Genomic DNA, 25,312 nt, shown 5'->3' on the forward strand with positions numbered 1-25,312 from the left:
TTAGTAAGACTAATAATCACTCTAGTATTCAAGTGCTTACTATGTGCCAAGTATTGTACTAAGTGCTGAAGTAGATAAACAGATGGCACACAGTGACTGCCCTCCACAGGGCTCACAATCTTAAAGGGAGAAAACTGAAGCCCAGATAAGTTGAATAATTTGCCCAAGGTCAAATATCAGACAACTGGCAGAGCTGGATTAGAACCCTGGTCTCTCCATTAGGTTTTTCTGTTTTTCTCTTCTTAATTCTTCTATCCTCTATTCTCCATGCTCTTCCATCTCCCATGCTGGGCCCATTGGTTCATTAATATTCTCTCTCTCTCTCTCTCTCTCTCTCTCTCTCTCTCTCTCTATTTAGTGTATATATTCAGTATATTTATTTATATTAATGCTTGTCTCTCCCTCCAGACTATAAACTCCTTGTAGGCAGGGAACATGTATATCAACTCTGTTATACTGTATTCTCCCAAGTGCTTAGTTTAGTGCCCTGCACAAAGTGAAAGCTTAGTGAATACAATTGGCAAATTCGGTCCTCACCCCATGTTTGATGCTAGAAAGTATGGACGTTCCAGCTCAGAAGTGATCCAAAAGTCTAGATCCTCAGGTATGGCTCTAGAGCCCAGGGCTTGGCTAATGGTAGCCCAAATTCATCCAGCGGGGTGCACATCAAGACCCCTTCTTCACCCTAAGGAGGAAATTATAGGCCCAGGATCATGCAGCCACGTCTTTGGGGCTCCTGGGTGGGCCCCCAAGTATTTCTTTCTTTGGGAGATGCATTTGGAGAGGAGGAAATCAGAAGTGAAACCTCCCTTGCATCATGATCCAGCTTTCTACTAATGATCTTTGCTTTCAACTAGATTGCGCGCTCCACTAGATTGTAAACTCCTCAAGGGCAGGGATCAGACCGACAGTAAACACTCAAATATCATCGATTGCTTGGTTGATTGTAAGGAATTGCTTTCCCTCCCTGAAACCTTCTGGGTTGTGGGTGTAGGTTCTTGAGATTTTCCCTGCATCCACAGATGTAGTGCTACCTGCTGATCCCAGCCCTTCATAGACAACTCTGGGAAGAGATTACATGTTCCTCCAGTAGACCGTAAGCTCCTTAAAGGCAGGGATTGTATTTACCAACTCTATCGTATTGGACTTTCCCAGTCTCTTCGTACAGGACTCTGCAGACGGCAGGCACTCGATCGATATCATTGATTGATTGACTGATTGAGGTCCAGAGGGTCCTTACCTGTGTAGACGCCCAGTAGGGTATAGACCAGCTCCTGGGGTGGACGCTGGGTGCTGTTTGTAGAGACGTTGGTTGCCGTTGGGCAATCATTGGCCCCACAGTATTTGAGCTGTTCTTCTGGGAATGTGCCTGGGGAGTAAGAACACACAAAAGGCGCTCTGTCAGCCCATCCAAAGTACCCAAGACGTTTCATCCCTTAGGTCAAACAGAGGAAAAGAACAACGACGATGATGATGATGCTATATAGAGAGCACTTCTACCTTTCCCATCCATCCCTGTGAGGTGGGAAGAGGCAGGTATCGCAATTCTCATCTTACAGATGAGGAAACTAAGGCCCAGAGAAGTTAGGTGACTTACTTAAGATTATCCAGGTGGTCAGTAATAACAATAATAATAATAGTGGTATTTGTTAAGCCCTTACTATGTGCCAGGCATTGTACCAAGCACTGGTACAGATACAGATACAGGTACAGGTACAGATACAGTGAAATCAGGATGAATGCGGTCCCTGAGCCAAATAGACAAGTGGCGGATCCTGGATTCGAACCCATGTCCTTCTGACTCCCAAGGCTATGCTCTGTCCATTAGGGCATGCTGTGCTCGGGAGCCGTAAGCTTAGCATTTTTAAGGTGTCTGTTTAACAGGGGTCTGGGCCCTGGGGATACAGATGAGGATTCAGTATTTTCACGGGTTTCATGGGAAGTTCTGGATTCTGATACGGTCAGGGCCAAAGTTTGGGTCACGGACCAGGAAGCGCCTCTCCTTGAGCGTCATTCCCGAGCAGAAGATTGACAGTGCTTCCTTCCCAGAAGGCTCAGCTGTAAAAAGAGAAAGAGAAGCAAAATTGGCTTCTGGCCAGTTCTCTTTCACTCATATAATTGTATTTCTTGAGTGCTTACTGGGTACTGAGCACTGTAACTAAGTACTTGGGAGAGTATAATATAATTAGAAAACCAGCATGGCTTGGTGGATAAAGCATCGGCCTTGGAGTCAGAAGGTCATGGGTTCTAATTCCAGCACCCACCTCTTGTCAGCTGTGTGACTTTGGGCAAGTCACTTCACTTCTCTGTGCCTCAGTTACCTCATCTGTAAAATGGGATTAAGATGATAAGCCCCTCATGGGACAACCTGATCACCTTCTATCTACCCCAGCGCTTTAATAAGGGCTTGGCACATAGTAAGCGCTTCATAAATACCATCATCATTATTATTATTATTACAGGGCTTTGCACACAGTAAGTGCTCAGTAAGTGCAATTGAATGAAGGAATGAGTGAACCCTCCAATCTCCTATTGTCAGGTACAATCCAGAGTCACCCTGCTGCAGCATCAAGGATCGTCATAGAGAGGGAGTTGCATTATCGTGTGTTATCAGATCTGCAGCAGAGCATGCTGGAGAAGCAGCGTGGCCATAGTGGAAAGACCACGGAACTGGAGTCAGGGGACCTGGGTTCTAATCCAGACTCCGCCACTTGCCTCCTGTGTTATCTTGAGAAACTCTGCCTCAGTTACCTCATCTGTAAAGTGGGGATTCAGTGTCTGTTCTCCCTCCTCCTTCAGCTGAGCCCAACCTGATTATCTTGAGTGGACAGCAGAAATTGGCACTTAGAAAACACTTGGAAAGTTCCATTAGGAGGAAGTCAGCCCTCCGGCTCTGGTCCCTCCGCAGAGTGGAAGCCCTTTCACTGGCCACTTGCGGTCTGGAAGGTGACCAGCTGTCATGGGCAACGTGGGCCACAGCCCTCATGGCCAATGAGTGGGGAAAGGAAGTGATCTGATTTCTCCATCTCCCCACAAGGGATTCTGCCAGGGGATGAGACCGCTCCCTCCTCTCTCTTCCTTGAAGGCTTTTGAGAATGGAAACCACAAAGCAGTCTTCATCAGGCGTTCAGGTTTATAAGAAAAACTAAGGTTCTGTCTCTTCATGGTATATGCTGCAGATGTCTCACTGTACCTCGATCTCATTTATCTCGCCTCCGACCCCCAGCCCACATCCTGCGTCTGGCCTGGAATGCCTTCCTTTCTCAAATCCGACAGTTATTCCGTGCTCCTGCAAGAGGCCTTCCCAGACTAAGCCCCTCTTTTCCTCTTCTCCCACTCCCTTCTGCATTGCTCTGATTTGCTCCCTTGGTTCTTCCCCCGCTTCCAGCCCCACAGCACATATCTGTCATTTATTTATTTGTATTGATGTCTGCTTCCCTCCCTCTGGACTTTAAGCTGGTTTTGGGCGGGGAATGCCTTTGCTAAGCACTTACTCTGCACTGGGGTAGATACGAGATTGTCAAGTTGAATACCATCAATGTCCTGTGTGGGGCTTACAGTCTTATGGCGTAGTCAGTAGAGCACAGCCTGGAAGTCAGAAGGTCATGGGTTCTAATTCCGGCTCCACCACTTGCCTGTGTGTGACGTTGGTCAGGTCACTTCACTTCTCTGTGCCTAGGTTTCCTCATCTTTAAAATGGGGATTAAGACTGTGAGCCCCATGTGGGACACATGATTACCTTGCTCCTACCCCAGTGTTTATAACAGTGCCTGGCACATAGTAAACGCTTAACACACCCCATCATTATTGTTATTAATCCCCGTTTTACAGATGAGGTGACTGAGGTACAGAGAAGTGAAATCTCACAGGATTAAAATCTAGGTCCTTCCGACTCCCAAGCTTGTGCTCTATCCATAGGCCATGCCACTTCTGATCTCCCCCTAGAAAAGGGGTCAGTTCCAAGTCAAATAGAGCTAGCTCTACAGAAACAATCCAGTTACTTAGCTAGTTAATTGGTTAGTTAGTAGCTTTGTTATTAATTGAGCACAGTCACTGGGCCCAACACTGGGCTAAACTCTAGGGTTGAGTTGAGATAATTAGATCAGACTCATAGGCTCTCCCAGAGGAGAAGAAACCTGAATCCCTGAGATCTTGGCAGACAGTGACCAATCAAGTACTCTAATCCAAAGAAAAAAACCACTTTAAAATCAATTAGCCCCGTTGCCAGCCTATCCCGGAGTTCTCTGGGCAAGTATTGCTAGACTCAAATGGGTAGGAAAAAGTTCCGAGGAGCAATGTCTCCCTCCCCCTTCTCAAAAAAAAATTTGTCCACACTGACCCCAGTATGGCAGAACCAACATTCCCACCTTCCCCGTTTCATTACCTTGAGTTGACGACTGAGCAAATATCAAAGATGAAATGAGATTTCCCCACACCCCAGAGGACTGGAATAGAAGAAAGAAGATCCCAAAGTACTGGTTAACCACGTTTCTTCCGATTTTCCCCGCTCTCTGGGCGTATTCATTTCCGGAAATTGTAAGATAGGTGCATTTAGCAGACCAGAGCGGAGCACCTCCAAGTCCCAGGATCATAGAGGTCGGGATCAAAGTGTACCTGCAACACAGTGTGACCCTTAGTCTAGGCCAAGGCGCTTCACCGCTTTCCCCCTATTCCCTGAGCCAGGGCAACATCTTATCAAGCCATCTTGAAAAGCAGTGTGCTCTAGTGAACAGGTCTGGGGGTCAGAGGACCTGAGTTCTAATCCCACCACCACCACTTGCCTGCAGGATGACTTTGGGCAAGTCGCGTAACTTCTTTGTTTCTCAGTTTCCTCAACTTTAAAATGGGGATTCAATACCTGTTCTTCTTCCTACTTAGATTGTGTGCCTCATGTGGGACAGGGACTCTGACCTGATTGACTTGTGTCTGCCCCCCAAAGCTTAGAACAGTGCTTGATAAATACTGTAAAAGAGAAAACAAGCCAGGTTTACCCCCAAGCAAGTCACTGAGACCCAGGGAATTTGTCTTATGAGGTTACCGGTGGCAATAATGGACTTTCTGTGCATCTCAGAATGCTAAAAACCATCACAAAAAGACCTTTGGAATTTTGAAGTTCCTACACAATTACAGAAACTACATTAAATGAGCAAATCTATAGCACTAGATTTTCTGCTCTATCATCTTGCATATCTCCTTATTAATTATAATAGGTGTGGCATTTGTTAAGCGCTTACTATGTGCCAGGCACTGTACTAAGCACTGAGGTGGAAACAAGCAAATTGGGTTGGACAGAGTCCCTGCCCCATGTGGGGCTCACAGTCTTAATCTCCATTTTACAGATGAGGTAACTGAGGCCCAGAGAAGTGAAGTGACTTGCCCAAGGTCATACAGATTAGTAATGGAATCGGAATTAGAACCCATGACCTTCTGATTCCCAGGCCCGTGCTCTATCCACTATGCCATGCTGCTTCCAATAATGCTGATAATAATGGTCATCGTTGTATTTGTTGGGTGTTTAGTATGTGCCAGGCCCTGTGCCAAATGGTGGGGCAGAAACAAGATAATCAAATTAGACACGGCCTCTGTCCTCCACCAGGCTCACATTCTCAGATGGAGGAGAACAGCCTTCAAACTCCCATTTTAAAGATGAAGAAACAGAGGCACAGAGAGTTAAACCTAAGGTCACACACAGCAAATGGTGGAGCCAGGATCAGAATCCACATCTCCTATGCTTGAGGTCTCCTACCTCTTGTCTCCAAGACATCTCCACATAGAACTCCCCCTGTTTCCCTAAATTCGTAATGGCATGAACTTCCATCCCACATCCAGTCCTCTTTATAACTTCCCATTGGTCAAAATCACCATTGCCCTCCCTGACCCAGAAGCTGGAAACTCTGTGGTTGTCGTTCAGTCTGCCTGTTGGTTCTCCACATCACTTCTCAGATCATCTTCCTACTTTCCACCCAAGTGGCCATCACCCCCGGTTCCAGCTCCTATCATCTCCAAAAGAAACTACTGTTTCAGCCTCCTCATTGGTCACCCGACCCTCCAGTCTTACACCCTTGTCATTATTCTCAGCTGCGCAGATAATTTTTCTAAAAATGTATTTCAGCAAGTCTCATCCCTCAAACTTTCCCCATGGCTACCTGGGAAATACTTGTGACCACTAGCTCTAAATTTCTGTACTAGTTCTCTCCTTTTTATATTTCCTTTTCTTTCTTCACCTTCTGCTCCTCAGTTTTCATCTTTTGATCCCAAACAAGCCTTATCTCTTTCCCTCACTCTCCCCTTTTCCACCTCCTGCCTCTTGCTCAAAGCTCTTACCCTGCCTATAATTCTTTCTCCTTTCAAATCACAGAACCACAACTGTCCTAATCTTGAAAGTCATCCTGAAAGATCACCTCCTTCGAGAAGTCGTCCCTGATTAATTGTCAGGGATTGTCTCTATTTGTTGCTGAATTGTACTTTCCAAGCGCTTAGGTCAGTGCTCAGCACACAGTAAGCGCTCAATAAATATGATTGAATGAATGAATTCCAGAGTAGTAGTAAAAGGATTTATTGAGCACCCACTAAGTATTATATGCTTAGTATATTAAGCGCTTGGGAAGGACAAAGCTGTGACATGTTCCCTGCCCACAAGGAGCTTAGAGTCTAACAGGGGAGGTAGATATAAAAATATGTAGAACTAGAGTAACCAAAATAAGTCATTCAGTGTGCAACTGATGGACAAAAGTGTTGTAAATAGGTAAAGGCAAATAGATAAAAGTGCTAGAAACACCACTAAAGATGCAGTCACAGATGTAGATTGCAATCACAGGAACTCTGAAGAATGAAGATGCCTCCAGCCTTATGACAGATGTGGAGAAAATCCTGAAGAGGAGGAGGCAACTCTTCAATGTTCTCCTAAACTGGAGTAGTGGGAAATCTGCACACTGTCTCTCCCAAGTCCAGTTTATCTACTTATTTAATGGGTTTGATGGCTGAATTTTCAATTGCCTCCATTGTTTAGTCAGTGATGGTATTTATGATGCAGCATACTAAGAGGAGTCAATGAGTCCCAGGCTATATTCCTATAAATAGTCTCTCTTAATATTTAAGTAAATGTCCATCTACATCCTCTACTTATTCACCTATCAGTTTTTACTAGCAGGATCTTTTTTTTCCTCTCTTCCCCACTAAATACAAGAATTCATATCTGCTTGCAAAAAACTTATTCTCTTGTACGTGTCTGTTTTATTTCATCTGGGTTGTGAGCCCCATTGGGGGTAGGAACCACATCTGAGTTGTTTTGTATCTACAGTAGCACTTAATACAGTGCCTGGAGTTCTTAATAAATAGCATAAGTAACTCAGTACTCCAGCTGGGGCTGGGCTTTTCCTAGGAGGTAGGCAAAGAGTTGTAGCATGGCCTAGTGGAAAGAGAATAGGCCTGGGAGATGGAGGGCTTGGGTTCTAATCCCCTCTCTTTCCTGTTTTATGATCGTGGACAAGTCACTTCACTGGCATAGTGGATAGAGCACAGGTCTGGGAGATCAAAGGTCATAGGTTCTAATTCCACCTCCACCACTTGTCTGCCTTGTGACCTTGGGCAGATTTGGTGCCTCAGTTACCCCATCTGTAAAATGGGGATTCACACTGTAAGCCCCACATGGGACAGGGTCTGTGTCCTACTCGATTTGCTCACATCCATCCCAGTGCTTAGTACAGTGCCTGCCACATAGAAAGTGCTTAACAGATACCACAGTTATTACCATTCTTTGTGTTGCGATTCCCTCATCTGCAAAGTAGGGATGAAATACCCTTGTCTCCCTCCTACTTAGGCTGTGAGCCGACCTGGTTATTTAGTACCTCTACCCCTTCGCTTAGTACAGTACTTGGCCCATAGCAAGTGCTTAACAGAGAGCGCAATTTTAATTACCAGCTGGGGTAGAAGTTGCCCAGGGAGAATGTGATGTAGCAGCACATGGACACTACAATGGTCCATTTGCAGCCGAACTTCTTGATGAGCATCGGCGGGAGGAACATGGATGACAGGATGAGGGCTCCATACAGCACGCTGAGGGAGACCACCCCCAGGCCCTCCTCGTCATTGAGACTGCTCTGTGGAGACAGAAAGCTATGGTCAACCCCCAAAACCTGTCCTCCCGTGGTCAAAGGGGCAGAGCAAATCTGGTGGGTTGGAAGGCAGAAGGGAACCGAGAAGCTGTGAGGAGAATGAAGTCCAGTGAACTCGTCTTTTCCTCCATCCCTCCCTCCTGCCTCCCCTTCCTCCTTCCTTCCCCTTGACAGTGTGGCCCAGTGGAAGGATCCTGGACCTGGGAGCCAAGTGACCTGAGTTCTAACCTCTGCTCTGTCACTTACCTGCTGCGCGATCTTGGACAAGTCACTTTATATCTCGGTGCCTCAGTTTCCTCATCTGTAAAATGGGGGTTCGATACCTGTTCTCCCACCCCCTTAACCTGTGAGCCCTTCGTGGTACCAACACTTTCATCCTATTTGCATATATTTTATCTACGCTTAGTACAGTGCTTCGTAGGTGCTAAACAACTACCACAATTACTATGTTTTCCCTGTCTCATAGGAATGCAGTGAGGGTAAACCGAGATCACTAATAGGAAAGCATTTGGAAGATAGAAGGCCTATACAAATTTAAGATATGAATTCATTCATTCATTGTCGTATTTATTGAGCATTTACTGTGTGCAGAGCACTGTACTAAGCGCTTGGGAAGTACAAGTTGGCAACATATAGAGACGGTCCCTACCCAACAACAGGCTTACAGTCTAGAAGTCTGTCTAGAAGGCTCAAAGTCTGTATATATGTATATATGTTTGTACATATTATTACTCTATTTTACTTGTACATATCTATTCTATTTATTTTATTTTGTTAATGTGTTTGGTTTTGTTCTCTGCCTCTCCCTTCTAGACTGTGAGCCCACTGTTGGGTAGGGACTGTCTCTATATGTTGCCAACTTGTACTTCCCAAGTGCTTAGTACAGTGCTCTACACACAGTAAGCGCTCAATAAATACAATTGATTGACTGATTAGAAGGGGGAGACAGACAATAAAACAAAACATGTGGACAGGTGTCAAATCATCAGAACAAATAGAATTAAAGCTAGATGCACATCATTAACAAAATTAATAGAATAGCAAATATGTGCAAGTAAAATAAATACAGTAATAAATCTATACAAACATATACAGGTGCTGTGGGGCGGGGAAGGACGTAGGATGGGGGAGATGGGGAGGAGGAGAGGAAAAAGGGGGCTCAATCTGGGAAGGCCTCTTGGAGGAGGTGAGCTCTCACTAGGGCTTTGAAGGGAGGAAGAGAGCTAGCTTGGCGGATGTGCGGAGGGAGGGCATTCCAGGCCAGGGGGAGGACGTGGGCCGGAGGTCGACGGTGGGACGAGCGAGAACTAGGTACAGTGAGGAGGTTAGCAGCAGAGGAGCAGAGGGTGCGGGCTGGGCTGTGGAAGGAGAGAAAGGAGTTGAGGTAGGAGGCGTCGAGGTGATGGACAGCCTTGAAGCCGAGAGTGAGGAGTTTTTGCTTGATGTGTAGGTTGACTGGCAGCCACTGGAGATTTTTGAGAAGGGGAATAACATGCCCAGAACGTTTCTGCACAAAGATGATCCGGGCAGCAGCGTGAAGTATAGACTGAAATTCAGGAGTGAGCAAGCTTCAGATACTGAAGTGTTGCAAACCAAAAATATAAAGTGGCCAAGGGCCACAAATAAATTTAAAAAAAAATTGAACCTGAAGGGTAAGGAGGAACCATTGTTTCCCTTCATTATTAATTAATTAATGATGGTATTTGTTAAGTGCTTACTATGTCAAGCACTGGAGTAGATACACGGTAATCAGGGTGGATGCAGTCCCTGTCCCACATGGGGCTCATAGTCTTAATCTCTATTTTACAGAAGAGGTAAATGAGGCCCAGAGAAGTTAAATGACTTGCTCAAGGTCACACAGTAGACAAGTAGCAGAGCTGGGATTAGAACCCATGACCTTCTGACTCCTAAGCCCATGTTCTATACATTACGCCATTCTGCTTCCTCAGTGCTGATGGTTGAGGTCAACTGTTCTCCCATATACATGCCCATTTTTACCTTTTTACTGTGTGTGTGTGTGTGTGTGTGTGTGTGTGTGTGTGTGCGCACGTGTGTAATTGTAAGGAGGGGAATGCAAGTAACTCAGATACATTTCCAAACTTTGAAGGCAGTTGCTTCACGAGGAAGAAGAGCCAATCAATCAATCAGTGGTATTTATTTACCCTTTACTGTGCTTAGAACACTGGGGGAGTATAATGGCAATAGAGTTGGGAAATAAGATCCCTGCCTACAAAGAGTTTACGGTTTACAGGGAGAGAAAGACAATGGACCCATTCCCTTCCCTTCCTCCTGCCTCTGGCATTGGAAGGCTCAGAGTTAATTGACCTGGGAAGGATCTGGGAAGGAGGTTGGGGACACCTGGGTTTTGTCTGGCCTGCCTAGATGTCTCAGGGGCAGAAAGGGCAGCAGATCAGTCCTTTGTGGCCAAGGTAGAGAGCTGACTTCGGGGGGGCGGGTCTTACCCGGCTTGGTTGGGCCTCTCTTGGGGTCTGGGGGTGGCCAAACAGTGGGGAATGCCGACTCAGCCACCATGGAAGATGGCTTCATCACTCTGCGTCCCATGCCGGTCACGGTACGATGCGCAATGTGTCCCCTGAGGACCAGCTCTTTGAACTCCCATCTCGGAGAGCCAGGCTTCTGAAGCCGGCTCTGGGGGTGAGGCCCAGGCATTTCACCAGGCATGGCCCAAGGAAGCAGCGAGGCCTAGTGGTTAGAGCACAAGCTCTGGGTTCTAAACCCAGCTCTGCCCCTTGTCTGCTGTGTGACCTGGGGCAAGTTGCTTCACTTCAATAGGCCTGTTACCTCATCTGAAAAATGGGGATTAAAACTGTGACCCGCCGTGGGACAGGGGCTGTATCCAACCTGATTAACTTGTCTCTACCCCAGGCCTTAGAACAGCGCTTGACACATAGTAAGCGCCTAACAAATACCATTATTATTATTATATTATTATTATTCATGCTCACTCTGCAGCTAGAGTGGACACAGTGGAGTCCATTGTGAATTCCCCAGACAAGCTGAAGGCCAATTTCTCCCGTCTGAGAGGACGAGAGCAACAGGAGAGTGGGCTGGTGTTCCCTTGACCCAATCCAGAGCAACTCAGAGCTGTGTACATACGTACACATGCACACCTGGGAACCTACACTATTTTAAATACAGCAGGGAGAGGTGTTAACTCCTTATTTAATAGCTCCCTTCTAGAAGAGCAGGGAAATCTACATTTCAAAGCTACTGTTTATCAAAGAGTAATGAGGGACCTGATAAATTCAGATTTCATAAACAGGTGAAGATTAAATTTTCCTGATATGTCAGAGGATCCTAAATAATTCTTCCATTTTAGAACCCAGCGGGACATGTATTCATTCATTCAATTCAATCATATTTATTGAACGCTTACTGTGTGCAAAGCACTGTACAAGACCTGGGAATCAGAAGATCGTGGGTTCTAATCCCAGCTCTGCCATTTGTCTGCTGTGTGACCTTGAGCAAGTCACTTTCCTTCTCTGTGCCTCAGTTACCTCGTCCGTAAACTGGGGATTGAGACTGTGAGCCCCAAGTGGGACAGGGACTGTGTCCAGCTTGGTTTGCTTGTATCCACTCCAGAGCTAAGTACAGTGCCTGGCTCATAGTAAGCACTTAACAAATACCATTATTGTTATTATTATTAATACAACAACAAACAAGACACATTCCCTGCCCACAATGAGCTCACAGTCTAGAGGAACATAGTTTAGAAGAACACAGTCTAGAGGAACAATCTAGACACCTGTAGAATAACAAAAGAAATGACAAGTATGGCCATAGAAGCAGTGTGGCCTAATGGAAAGAGTGCAAAACTAGTAGTCTGGAGACCTGACACTGGCCTGCTGAGTGAGACTTCGGGCAACACAATCTTTCTGGACCTCAGTTTCCTCATCTGTAATATGGGGGTGTGAGTGTGAGTTTTGTTGTGGGACCAAGACTATGTCCTATCTTTTTTTACTTTTTTTTTTTACTTCATTTTTTTAACTATCTTTTTTTTAATCTTTTCTATCTTTTTTTACTTTACTTTAGAGAAGCAGCGTGGCTCAGTGGAAAGAGCACGGGCTTTGGAGTCAGAGGTCATGGGTTCAAATCCTAGCTCTGCCAATTGTCAGCTGTGTGACTTTGGGCAAGTCACTTAACTTCTCTGTGCCCCAATTACCTCATCTGTAAAATGAGGATTAAGACTGTGAGCCCCCCGTGGGACAACCTGATCACCTTGTACCCTCCCCAGTGCTTAGAACAGTGCTTTGCAAATAGTAAGCACTTAATAAATGCCATTATTATTATTATTATTATTATTATTATTATTATTAAGTGGTATTTATTTATTTAGCACTTACTACATGTCAGATATTGTATTAAGCTCTCGGGTTGATACAGGCTAATCAGGTTGGGCACAGTCCAGGTTCCACATGGGGCTCGCAGCCTGAATCCCCATTCTACATGTACGATTGAATGAATGAATGAACATATCTGATCACCTCATATCTACCCCAGTGCTTAGCACATAGAGAGTGCGTAATAAATGTCATAATTATTAGTAGCATTAATATTGTGACAGAATAAGAGTAAAGTTCTTTCTACAGCCTTACTATTGATGGAATTACAGTGGCAAGAAAGGAAACAACTGAAGATTTATAAAGCCAGTCAAGATTAGCAGAAATACAAAAGTGAATAGAAACTAAAATAGAAACTGCCCAAATCGGAATACAATAAATATTAAATGAACCCAAAGGAGGGTTTTGCTATACACTGCTGCCAGACTAAATGATGCACCACCAAAGATTTGTGAGTTAAAAATTAGACCAGTATTATATAAATGGTCATATTAAAAATGAGATCGGTACTTCATCAGTGTTCATGTGTAATCCACAAGCTACTCCCTGGAAATACTGTGATGGTGGACTTTATAATGTGTCAATTAACATGTAGAGATAAGAAGGAAGTTGTAAACTACCCTGTTAGCTAAGGGAACTAGCCTGACAGTTTGGGGAATCTAAATGTGTTTATTCCTTGGATGAACAGAAGAATATATATCTTACACTCTGCTGCCCAGATCATTATTCTAAAAATAAGTTCATGTCTCCCCACTCCTCAAGAACCTCCAGTGATTGCCCTGCCACCTTTGCAATTAAACTGAAACTCCTCAACATTGGTTTTATAGCCCTTTATCAGCTCCTCCCCTCCTACCTTAGCTGATTTCATATTTTAACCCGCATGCTTCTCTCCTCTAATGCCAACCTACTGACTGTACCTCGATCTCATCTATCTCACCACTGCCCTTTTACCCACATCCTCCCTCAGGCCTGGCACTCAACAGACCACCGCTCTCCCCACCTTCAAATCCTTATTATTAAAATCACATCTCCTCCAAGAGTCATTTCTCAATTAAACACTTTTTTCCCCAACTCCCTCTCCCTTCTGTGCAACCTTGTGAACTTGGAACTCTACTCTGTAATCACTTGGTTTTCACCCCACCCTCAGCTCCACAGTACTTATGTACACATCCATAATTTACTGATTTTGTTTCATGTCTGTTTTCTCTAGTCTCTAAGCTTCTTATTCCCTCTCAAGTGCTTAGTGCAGTGCTCTTCACGGTACAGTGCTTTACAAATACCATTGACTGATTGGTCGATTGGTAATATGTCACAGGAAGGTAGTGTAAGAGCTTAAGAATCATCGTTGTTGTTATGATTTCTTAATGATATTTGGTCATTGCCCGAGGAAATAGGGGTAGAAGAAACATGGTCCACGTCCATTATTAGGTATTTATTTATGCATGTGTGTATGTGTGTATCAAGCCACTTAACTTCTCTGTGCCACAGTTTCCACATCTGTAAAATGGGGATTAAGACTGTGAGCCCTATGTGGGACAGAGACTTTATCCAACCCAATTATCTTGTATCTACCCCAGGGTTTAGAACAGTGCCTGGCACATAGTAAGTGCTTAGCACCACAATTATTATTATTATTATTATGTATTGACGTTAAGGTGTCTTGCAAGATGTATTGATCATGCTTATTGGGTGAAGAACACTGTAATAATAATGATGGCATTTGTTAAGTGCTTACTATGTGTGAAGCACTATTCTAAGCTCTGGGGGGAATACAAGGTGATCAGGTTGTCCCACGTGGGCTCACAGTCTTAATCCCCATTTTACAGATGAAGTAACTGAGGCACAGAGAAGTTAAGTGGCTTGCCCAAGGTCACATAGCTGACAAGTGGCAGAGCTGGGATTCGAACCCATGACCTCTGACTCCCAAGCTCTTTCCACTGAGTCACGCTGTTTCTCTACTAAGTGTATTGTACTTCTGTACTAAGTGCTCTTTGGGACAGTATAATACAATACAGTGGGTAGACATGATCCCTGACCATAAGGAGCTTATAGTCTAGAGGGAGAGACAGACATGAAAATAAATTGCTGTTAGGGGGAAGAACAGAGTACAAAGATATATATGTAAGTGCTGTGTGGTTGGGGTGAATATCAAGTGCTTAAGTAGTACAGAATCCAAGTGCATAGGTATTGTAGAAGGGAGATTAAGAGAAGTGAGGGCTTAGGGAAGATCTCTTGGATGAGATGTGATTTTAGGTGGGGAGTGTCTTGAAGGTGGGGAGAGTAGCAATTTGTTGAATGTGAAGTGGATGGGAGTTCGAGGTCAGAAGGAGGATTTGGGCAAGAGGAAGGTGGCGTGATAGACAAGACTGAGGTACAGTGAGTAGGTTGGAATTAGAGGAGCAGAGTGTATGGGCTGCATTGTAGTAACTAATCAGCGAGGTAAGATAGGCTGGGGAGAGCTGATTGAAAGTCAATGATAAGGAGTTTCTGTTTGATGAAGAGGTGGATGGGCAATCATCAGGGTTTTCTGAGGAGTGGAGATCTGAACCTTTTTCAGAAAAAGGATCTGGGCAGAAGAGTGAAGTATGGAATGGAGTGGGGAGAGACAGGATGGGGGGAGGTCAGCAGGAGCAATACAGATGTTTGGATCAGCATATTAGAAATTTGGATGGAAAGGAAAAGGGAGAATTCTAGAAATGTTGGGAAGGTAGAATCAACAGGATTTCATGATAGACTGAGTAGGTGGGCTGAATGAGAGAGATGAATCAAGGATATTGCCAAGGTTGCAGGCTTGTGAGACGGGGTGCGTGGTGGTATTGGGAAGGGTTGGGGGAGTCGTTCATTCATTCAATCGTATTTATTGAGCGCTTACCTTGTACAGAGCGCTGTTCTAAGTGCTTGGGAGAGTACAATACAACAATAAACAGACGCATGAGTCAAAGAGAGGGAGAGAGGAGGAAGAGACTGGAGAGGACCAGGGGAGAGTTGAGGGAGATCAGCCTGATGGTTTAGATTTTCTACTCTGCTTTTTTTTCCCCTCATTGACCCCAACCCCAGAAGCCCCTTCCTACTGTTCCAGACCTTTGACTCCCTCCTGAAGGCCGCAGTACTCTTAATTCCCTCCTCTTCTACGCCTGATGAGATTGTCCAACTGCTTCACTGGCAAATAGACCCTATTTGAGGTGAACTACCCATGATGATGGTATTTGTTAATCAATCAATCACTCAGTTGTCTTTATTGAGAGCTTACTGTGTGCAGAGCACTGTACGAAGCGCTTGGGAAGTACAAGTTGGCAGCATATAGAGACAGTCCCTACCCAACAGTGGGCTCACAGTCTAAAAGGGGGAGACACAGAACAAAACCAAACATACTAACAAAATAAAATAAATAGAATAGATATGCACAAGTAAAATAGAGTAATAAATATGTACAAACATATATACATATATACAGGTGCTGTGGGGAAGGGAAGGAGGTAAAATGGGGGGGATGGAGAGGGGGACGAGGGGGAGAGGAAGGAAGGGGCTCAGTATTTACTATGTGCCAAGCACTGTTTCTAAGCACTGGAGTAGATACAGGGTAATCAGGTTGTCTCACGTGGGGCTCACAGTTTTAATCCCCATTTTACAGATGAGGTAACTGAGGCATGGAGAAGTTAAGTGTCTTGCCCAAAGTCACACAGCTGACGAGTGGTGGAGCCGGGATTAGAACCCATGACCTCTGACTCCCAAGCCCGGGCTTTTTCCATCAAGCCACGCTGCTTCTCTGCTTCTCACCCTTACATCCCCATGGCCCTCATATAAACACGTCTTTTCTCTCCTCTTTCCCAGCTGCCTCTCAAGAGGTGATCTCCCACCTACTCACAAAATCTGTCCTTCCACTTGTATCCTGGTCCCTACACACCGTGGCTCAGTGGAAAGAGCCCGGCTTTGGAGTCGGAGGTCGTGCGTTCAAATCCTGGCTCTGCCAATTGTGAGCTGTGTGACTTTAGGCAAATCACAACTTCTCTGGGCCTCAGTTACCTCATCTGTAAAATGGGGATTAAGACCATGGGACAACCTGATCACCTTGTAACCTCCCCAGTGCTTAGAACAGTGCTTTGCACATAGTAAGTGCTTAACAAATACCAACATTATTATTATAGAGAAGCAGCGTGGCTCAGTGGAAAGAGCCCGGGCTTTGGAGTCAGAGGTCATGGGTTCGAATCCCGCCTCCACCACAAGTCTGCTGTGTGACCTTGGGCAAGTCACTTCACTTCTCTGAGCCTCAGTTCCCTCATCTGTAAAAATGGGGATTAAGACTGTGAGCCCCCCGTGGGACAACTTGATCACATTGTATCCCCCCCAGCACTTAGAACAGTGCTTTGCACATAGTAAGCGCTTAACAAATGCTATTATTATTATTATTATTATTATTATTGTTATTATTATTATTATTATTATCATCATCATCACTGCTTAACTGGCCTAGTGAATAGAGCACAGTCCTGGGAGTCAAAAGGTCATGGGTTCTAATCCCAGCTCTGCCACTTGTCTGCTGTGTGACGTTGGGCAAGTCACTTCATTTCTCTGAGCCTCAGTTACCTCATCTGTAAAATGGGGATTGAGACTGTGAGCCCCACGTGGGACAGGGACTGTGTCCAACCCGATCTGCTTGTATCCACCCCAGTGCTTAGAACAGTGCTTGGCACATAGGAAGCACTTAACAAATGCCATCATTATTAACTCTTAAAATAGGAGCAGCATGGCCTAGTGGAAAGAGCATGGGCCTTGAAGTCAGAGGACCTGGGTTCTGATCCCGTCACTGCCACCTGTCTGCTGTGTAACCTTAGGTAAGTCACTTCACCTCTCTGTGCCTCAGTTACCTCATCTTTAAAATGGGGATTAAGACTGTGAGCCCCGTGTGGCACATGGTCTCTGTCCAACTTGATTATCCTGTATTTTTCCCAGCACTTAGTACAGTGCTTAACAAATACTATTTAAAAAAAACAACTTGTTCTCTGAGTTGGTTAAGATAGACTTGCCTCACACCTAGAGATGGGGGAAAGGACCAGCAATTTCTAATGCAAGGAACTTCTCACTCCTCAGTTTCAGTAATAATAATCATGACATTAATGATGGTATTTGTTAAGTGCTTACTATGTACCAGGCACTGTTCTAAGCTCTGGGGTAGATACAGAGTAATCAGGTTGGACACAGTCCCTGTCCCTGTCACAGTCTTAATCCCCATTTTACAGATGAGGTAACTGAGGCCCAGTGAAGTGACTTGCCCAAGGTCACACAGCAGGCAAGTGGCAGAGTCAGGATTAGAACCCATGGCCTTCTGACTCCCCAGCCTGTTTTCTATCCACTATGTTATGCTCCGTCTCTATCAAATCTATCACAGCTTTTGATCTGTCTCCTTTAAGCACTGGTATCACCCCCACTTCTTCTTTATACCACTTATATGTATTTCTGCAATTCATTTATTTTTATTAATTCCTGTCTTCCCCTGTAGACAATAAGCATGCTGTGGGCAGGAAACATGTCTACCAACTCTGTTGTAGTCTACTCTCCCAAGTGCTTAGTACAGAGCTCTGCACACAGGAAATACTCAATGCATGCTATTGATTGATTACTATACTAAGTGGTTGGGAGTGTACAGTACAATAAAGTTGGTAAACACAATTCCCTGCCCTCAAATTGTTTACAGTCTAGGGGGAGAACCTGATATTAAAATAAATTACAGCTGAGAGATGCAACTGAATATAAGGAAATGCATTTAAGAGTTGTGGTGTGCTTAGTATCGATTGATTACTATACTAAGTGGTTGGGAGTGTACAGTACAATAAAGGTGGTAAACACAATTCCCTGCCCTCAAATTGTTTACAGGCTGGGAGAGAACCTGATATTAAAATAAATTACAGCCAAGAGATGCAACAGAATATAAGGAAATGCATTTAAGTGTTGTGGAAGTGCATAAACGATTGCTCTGCACATAGCTCTCTATAAATACAAATGAATGAATGAATGACTCCAGTACGTAGGTGCTGCAGTATGGAGGGGGTATAGGGTGGGAACTCAGAGATTACCCCATAGTCATTCTCCACAAACTAGCTCATCTGCAAAGATGTGAATCACTCCCTGAATAACATCAGCCGGAACACACCCAATTGCAGGGCGGGGGGGTGGGCAAGGAGGAGGAAGGCTAGTTGAAGAGCTATTTCTGTCTCACTCGTGGGCAGGTATCTCAAAGCACAGGACTCAGAGGGTCAGGCTCTATCTGAGGGTTTAGGGGAGAAGGCCCTGGGGAGTACAGTCTCCAAATTGGGGTGCCGAGGCCAAGGGCCTGGGAGCGAGACTTCCGCTGTCCATTGGCTTCAGAAGCACCTGTTCACCAGGAAGGCAAACTGCCCAAGAAGACCTGGGGGGAAGTATAGCCCTGTTGGGGAGGCTACGTCTGGGTTAAATCAGTAGTATGTTTAGAAAAGATTGGGCAATTATTTATTTCTGTGTAATAATAATAACAACAGTGATAATAGGATTCAATAAGCGCTGGGTAGATAAAAAGTAATCAGGACCCACATGTGGCTTACAGTCTAAGTTGAAGGAGAAGTGGGTATTTTTTTAAGTTATGTGTTTAGCACTTTCTGTGTGCTAAGCACAGGAGTAGATACAAGGTAATTAAGTTGGACACAACCCCTGTACCACATAATAATAATGATGGTGTTTGTTAATAATAATAATAATGATAGCATTTATTAAGCACTTACTATGTGCAAAGCACTGTTCTAAGCGCTGGGGGTTACAACAAGGTGATCAGGTTGTCCCACGGGGGGCTCACAGTCTTCGTCCCCATTTTACAGATGAGGGAACTGAGGCCCAGAGAAGTGACGTGACTTGCCCAAAGTCACACAGCTGACAGTTGGCGGAGCTGGGATTCGAACCCACGACCTCTGGCTCCAAAACCCGGGCTCTTTCCACTGAGCCACACTGCTTCTCTAAGTGTTAAGCACTTACTATGTGCCAAGTACCGTTCTGCACTGCACATGGGGTGCACAGCCTAAGTAGGAGGGAGTAAGATTTAATTCCCATTTTACAGGAGAAGAATCTGAGCCCCAGAGAAGTTAAGTGACTTGTTTGAGGTCACAGAGCAGACAAGGGGCAGCACAAGGATTAGAACCCAGGCCCCCTGTCTCCCAGGCCTGTGCTCTTTCCAGGAGGCCATGCTTCTTCTGTCCTGAGGATGGGCTTACTCAGATGGCCTTGTTCAAGCATAGTTGGGCTGTGATATGGAAGGCCTCTCTTGCCCTGATACTTGCATGAAGATGGAAGCTTACTGTTCTTCCAGCGCTTAGTACAGAGCCTGGCACATAGTAAGAGCTTAACAAGCAGCATTATTTGTACTATTGAGTAAACTGTTAGCAGTAGAGCAGCAGGCTGCTGGGAATACCACAGCAGCAAACAGACCAGCCTGGTTGGCAGGAATCAAGATAGAGTTTCCCTCCCTTGGAGCAATCTCAAAAACAACAACAGACCTGGCACGTATTTGCAACGTGGATCTGATGTGGCTCACACACTATGCCCACACGCAATAGGTGGTTCCAAATTCACCTTTGTGAAGGCGGCTGGTAAGTGTCCATTCTGAGCTCCAGCTTTGTGAATGAAAAGGCCACAGGTGTTTGTACATCCATGGCCACACCTAGGACGGGTGGGCTGTAATAACCACTGTTTGTCTTTGCCATGTGATGCCAAGTCTGACACAGAGCTATTAGGAAAGTGTATCCTTGGGAGGGAGCAAAAGAAGGTTCAGAGAGTGGGCAGCAAAAGCACCAATGAATAGAGTCCTTCTTGTTAAGGGTGATAAATGAAGTTGCTGTTGAATGAAACAGTGATGGAACCGGGAGTAGCCACTCAACTGGATATGTTTGTGACGTTGCTGGTGCCCTGGAGGTCTTTAGAAGCTCAGTGTGGTGATGGTGCTACACAGAATATTTCAGCCCCCGAATGACAGTCTGGTTTTTGGTATTCTTCCTGACAGCTCGTCTTCCTTGAGTCCCTTAGTGGCCAACCCCAGGGCCAGCTTGGGCATCGTGATGGTTTTCTGTGGTGTGATCTGGCCCATGAATTTCTGAGGCTCCTTGCTAGTCCCATAATGCGGGGTGGAATCTGAAATAGTCATAGACTACCCATCTACAGGGTGCATTGAAACTTCAGCTGATCTCCCTGTTGTGGTCTGAGAGTGGGAAGCCTTGTTCTCCAGCCGGGGCATGGTAATATGTAGGTGTTGCTTAGTCAGGACAAGGGAAGACCCAGAGAGGCAGCATTGCCTAGTGGAAACAGCGCGGGCTTGGGAGTCAGAGGACCTCAGTTCTAATCCTGGCTCCTCCACTTGTCTGCTGCGTGACCTTGGTCAAGTCACTTGTTTGTATCTCAGTTGCCTCATCTGTGAAATGGGGATTAAGAATAATAATAATAATTATGATGGTATCTGTTAAGTGCTTACTCTGTGGCAAGCACTGTTCTAAGCACTGGGGTAGATACAAGGTAACCAGGTTGTCCCATGAGGGACTCACAGTCTGAATCCCCATTTTACAGATGGGATAACTGAGGCACAGAGAAGTTAAGTGACTTGCCCAAAGTCTCACAGCTGACAAGTGGCAGAGCCGGGATTAGAACCCAGCTGAGCCCTGCGAGGGACGGGGACTGTTTCCCACCTAGTTATCTTGTATCAACTCCAGGGCTTTTTACAGTACTTGGCTCAACAGATACCTTAAAAAAAAATTAAGAAAAAAGGGCATCTTGGGGCATAAGGAGATCCAGCAAGTCATAGACACTTCAGTTCTAGACTGTAAACTAATTGTGGGCAGGAAACATTTCTACCAACTCTGATGTACTGGGCTCTCCTAAATACTTAGCACAGAGCTCTGCATACAGTATGTGTTCAATAACTACCATTTACTGATTGATTTAATTACTGAGCTGTGGAATTTGCAGAAACAGGCTGATTAATGGAGCTTCAATATAAACACCTCTACCTCTCTTTTGTCTTCATCACTTTTCCCCCATTATCCAGTCAGTCAATCAATTAATGGTATTTGAGTGATTACTCTCTGCAAAGCACTGTACTAAGCACTTGTGGGAGTACAATAAAGCTAGTAATAATAACTGTGGTATTTGTTAAGTGCTTACAATGTGCCAGGCACTGTACTAAGTGTTGGGGTGGATACAGGCAAATCAGGTGGGACACAGTCCCTGTCTCACAAATGGCTCAAAATCTTAATCCCCGTTTTACAGATGAGGGAATTTAGGTACAGAGAAGTGAAATGACTTGCCCAAGGTCACACAGCAGACAAGTGGCAGAGCTGGGATTTGAACCCATTACCTTCTGACTCCCAGTTCTGTGCTCTATCCACTTGGCCGTGCTGCTAGTACACATGATTCCTTCCTTGGAGGAGATTACAGTCTAATGGTCGTTGGGGAGAAGGGTTAGCTCTCTTCCCTTCCCAGGTAGGATTTTTTATTTCCCACAGAGGAGGCTCCCAGGGATGGTTGTCTGCAGGTCTGGACTACTGAGGGCAAGGGTGTCATTACCAAATAAAAGAAATTTCAGTTCCAAAATGAAACTCGATGTGCCAGATAGAAACAGCAGTACATAGCGGGGAAAGTCTCTGTGCTCCAGAACACAGTGAAGAGGCTAAGGCCTGTTGACATGTGGCAGATTTGATTCTTCTGTAAATCCCAGGAACAAGCTACCAGTGCTAGGCCAAAGTTTTTAAGTAGCCTCACCTAAAACTAGAACCAGAAATGAAAGGAAATCCCCTTGCCCTCTTCATTTGTCCCAACTTTATCCTTGCTCCTGTCATTTTTAGAAAAGATGCTACCCTATTTAGAAAATAATTCTGATGATTGCAGACAGCGAATGTTTCTATTATGTTGTGCTTAGACAGTGCTTTGCACACAGTGTGTTCATAAATACAGTTGATTGATTGGTGTTCTTTTGGGGCTGGTGAAATGTTTTCAGGATATCAAGTGCTTAGAACAGTACTTTGCATGCAGTAAGTGTTCGTAAATGCAATTGATTGGTGTTCCTTTGGGGCTGGTGAAATGTTTTCAGGATATCAAATTGTGTTAAAATGCTAGATCATTTTAATCATGATTTAGGTGGTAGTCCCTAAAACCATTCATCAGACACTATCCAAACTGGCACACGGACAAAATTATTATCTATCTTCAATTCGGAGGAAGGGCCAGAATGGAGAAAATGTACATTTCAAGGTAAGGCCTGACCTTCAGGAGCATTTAGAGCCCCATGAGCTCACAGGATGGGAGGGAGAATGAATGTTTAACATCCCTACAGTAGACTGCTTGGAGCCCAATGGTAAAGACCGAAGCAGAAATGCAGATCTTGTAACATCACAACTCTAATGGACAAGCCCAGGAAAAGCCGATGAACTTGCGGCATTCACCGCTACCTCAATCAACCAATCAGTGGTATTTATTGAGCACTTGCTATGTGTAAAGCATTATACTAAGCATCTGAGAGAGTACAGTGGAACAGAATTAGCAGGGCATAATGAGTTTACCTTCTTCACCCTTACCTCTGCGTGGCCTCCTCCCAGGGGTTGGGGGGGTGTCAGAGAAGGACTTGAAGGATGATAATGGCTAAGTCTTCTTCATCTCTTCCTCTCCTATATTATCCCTTCCCCTGTTTACTTCACTTACCTCTCCTCCCAATATCTTTTGCTCTCTTCTCCCACCTATTCCCTCTTCTTGCCATTCATTCGATCACATTTATTGAGCACTTACTGTGTGTAGAGCACTGTACTAAGTGCTTCTGATAGTACAACAGTAAACAGACACATTCCCTGCCCATAACAAGTTTACAATCTAGCAGGGAAGACAGACGTTAATATAAATAAATAAGTTACATGTGCTGTGGGGCTGGCGGGGGAGATGAATAAAGAGAGCAAGTCACAGTGATGCAGAAGTGGGTGGGAGAAGAGAAAAGGAGGGCTTAGTCAGGGAAGTCCTCTTGGAGGAAATATGCCTTCAAATAAGGCTTTGAAGTGGGGAAAAGTAATTGTCGGATTTGAGGAGGGAGGGAATTCCAGGCCAGAGGCTGGATGTGGGCAAAGTGTCGGCAGTGCGATAGGTGAGATCGAGGTACAGTAAAAAGGTTGGCATTAGAAGAACGAAGTGTGCAGGCTGGGTTATAGTAAGAGAGTAGCAAGGTGAGATCAGAGGGGGCAAGTGATGGAGTGCTTTAAAACCAATATGATGAGATATTTGATGCAGAGGTGGATTGACAAACATTGGAGATGCTTGAGGAGTGGAGAATAATAATTATGGTATTTGTTAAGCGTTTACTATATGCCAAGCACTATTCTAAGCACTGGAAGCATGTCTTGAATGTTTTTGTTGAAAAATGATCCAGGCAGCAGGGCATGTGTGGACTAGAATGGGGAGAGACAGGCATCTGGTTGGTCAGCAAGGAAGCTGATACAGTACTCAGTGCGTGATAGTACAAGTGATTGTATTAACTTGGTAGCACTTTGGGTGGAGAGGATAGGGCAGATTTTAGCAATGTTGTGAAAGTGAAACTGACAGAATTTAGTGATGGACTGACTGTGTGGGTTGAATGAGAGAGAGGAGTCAAGGATAAAGCCAAGGTTATGGGCTTGTGTGCAGTGATGGGAGGAGTCATGGGGAGGACAGGGTTTGGGTGGGAAGATAAGGAGTTCAGTTTTGAACACATTAAGCTTTAAGTGACAGGCCAAGTGGAGATGTACCAAAGACAGGAGGAATTGCGAGACTGGAGAGAGATCAGGCCTAGAGATGTATATTTGGGTATCATCCCCATAGAAGTGGTTATTAAAGCTATGGAAGCGAATGAGTTCTCCAAGGGAGTGGGTATAGATGGAGAATGGAAGGGGACCCAGAACTGAACCTTGAGGGGCCTCCAAAGTTAGGGGGTAGGAGTCAGAGGAGAAGTCCATGAAAGAGACTGAAATTTGCTTCCATGGCTTCAACTAGTACCTCTATGCAGATGACACCCAAATCTACACCTCCAGCCCTGATCTGAGGAGGATTAGGATGTGGTAGAGGCCATTGGATTTGGCAAGAAGAAGATCACTGGTGACCTTTGAGAGGCCAGTTTCTGTGAAGTGAAGGGGATGGAAGCCAGATTGGAAATGGTCAAGGAGAGAGTTGCCTTCCCTATCCACTTTAGCCCACCTTGAGTATCAGCTTCCATCCCACCTTGGGTGACGAGATATCCGGTCCCTTCACCAGCCTACCTGCAGACTCTGAAGTCCTCCATAAGCGGTGAAGAGAAGCAAAAATCCAAGTGAAACGACAATAACGTTTTTCAAGTTTTTTTCCATATTGATCAGCAGTAAGAGTCAGAACTCAGAATTTGGAGTTCCTGGAAAAGACAAAATGGCTCAGAAAAATAGCTTCTGCCCTGAATGCAGCCACGTTTTGTCCCGAGTCGGAAGTGGGAGGGCTGGAGTGGGCCATTAGTGTGAGAATTTGGCTTGTCCCTAACCCCAAATGCTGCCTTTAAACTGTGACTCATCTACCTGTTCTGCCTGCAACAATAATAATTATTGCCCAAACAACAGTTTGAACTTTCGTTAATTAGTGTCAGCCTTTTCGATTAGACACTTACAAGGAAGTAGCAAGTTTGCTGTTGCGTTTGAGAGATGACACTTGAGCTCACTGGAGCAGAAAACTGTAGACAATTATGCTCCTTCTCCAAAGGGTGAAGAGCATGGGACATTTATAAGGCACAGAATGCAGCTTCACCCTTACCTCTGCGAGGCCTCCAGAGTGTTTACAGTAAACACTCTGGTT

At 45.0% G+C, this 25,312-nt stretch overlaps 1 protein-coding gene across 1 annotated transcript in view; it reads right to left on the reverse strand.

Annotated features, from left to right (window-relative positions):
• The window catches only part of UNC93A (unc-93 homolog A), a 41,165-nt gene extending 16,325 nt beyond the window's left edge, over positions 1–24,840 (reverse strand). Inside the window, exons 1-4 of the mRNA XM_038741655.1 lie at positions 24,754–24,840; positions 7,918–8,099; positions 4,385–4,614; positions 1,241–1,369 (exon numbers count right to left, since the gene is read on the reverse strand). Of these exons, the coding sequence (XP_038597583.1) occupies positions 1,241–1,369; positions 4,385–4,614; positions 7,918–8,099; positions 24,754–24,840 (628 nt within the window). The remainder of the gene's footprint in view (positions 1–1,240; positions 1,370–4,384; positions 4,615–7,917; positions 8,100–24,753) is intronic.
• Positions 24,841–25,312: the final 472 nt, after the last annotated feature.

The sequence above is a fragment of the Tachyglossus aculeatus genome, chromosome 2 (genome assembly GCF_015852505.1).
Source record: "Tachyglossus aculeatus isolate mTacAcu1 chromosome 2, mTacAcu1.pri, whole genome shotgun sequence".
NCBI lineage: Eukaryota > Metazoa > Chordata > Mammalia > Monotremata > Tachyglossidae > Tachyglossus > Tachyglossus aculeatus.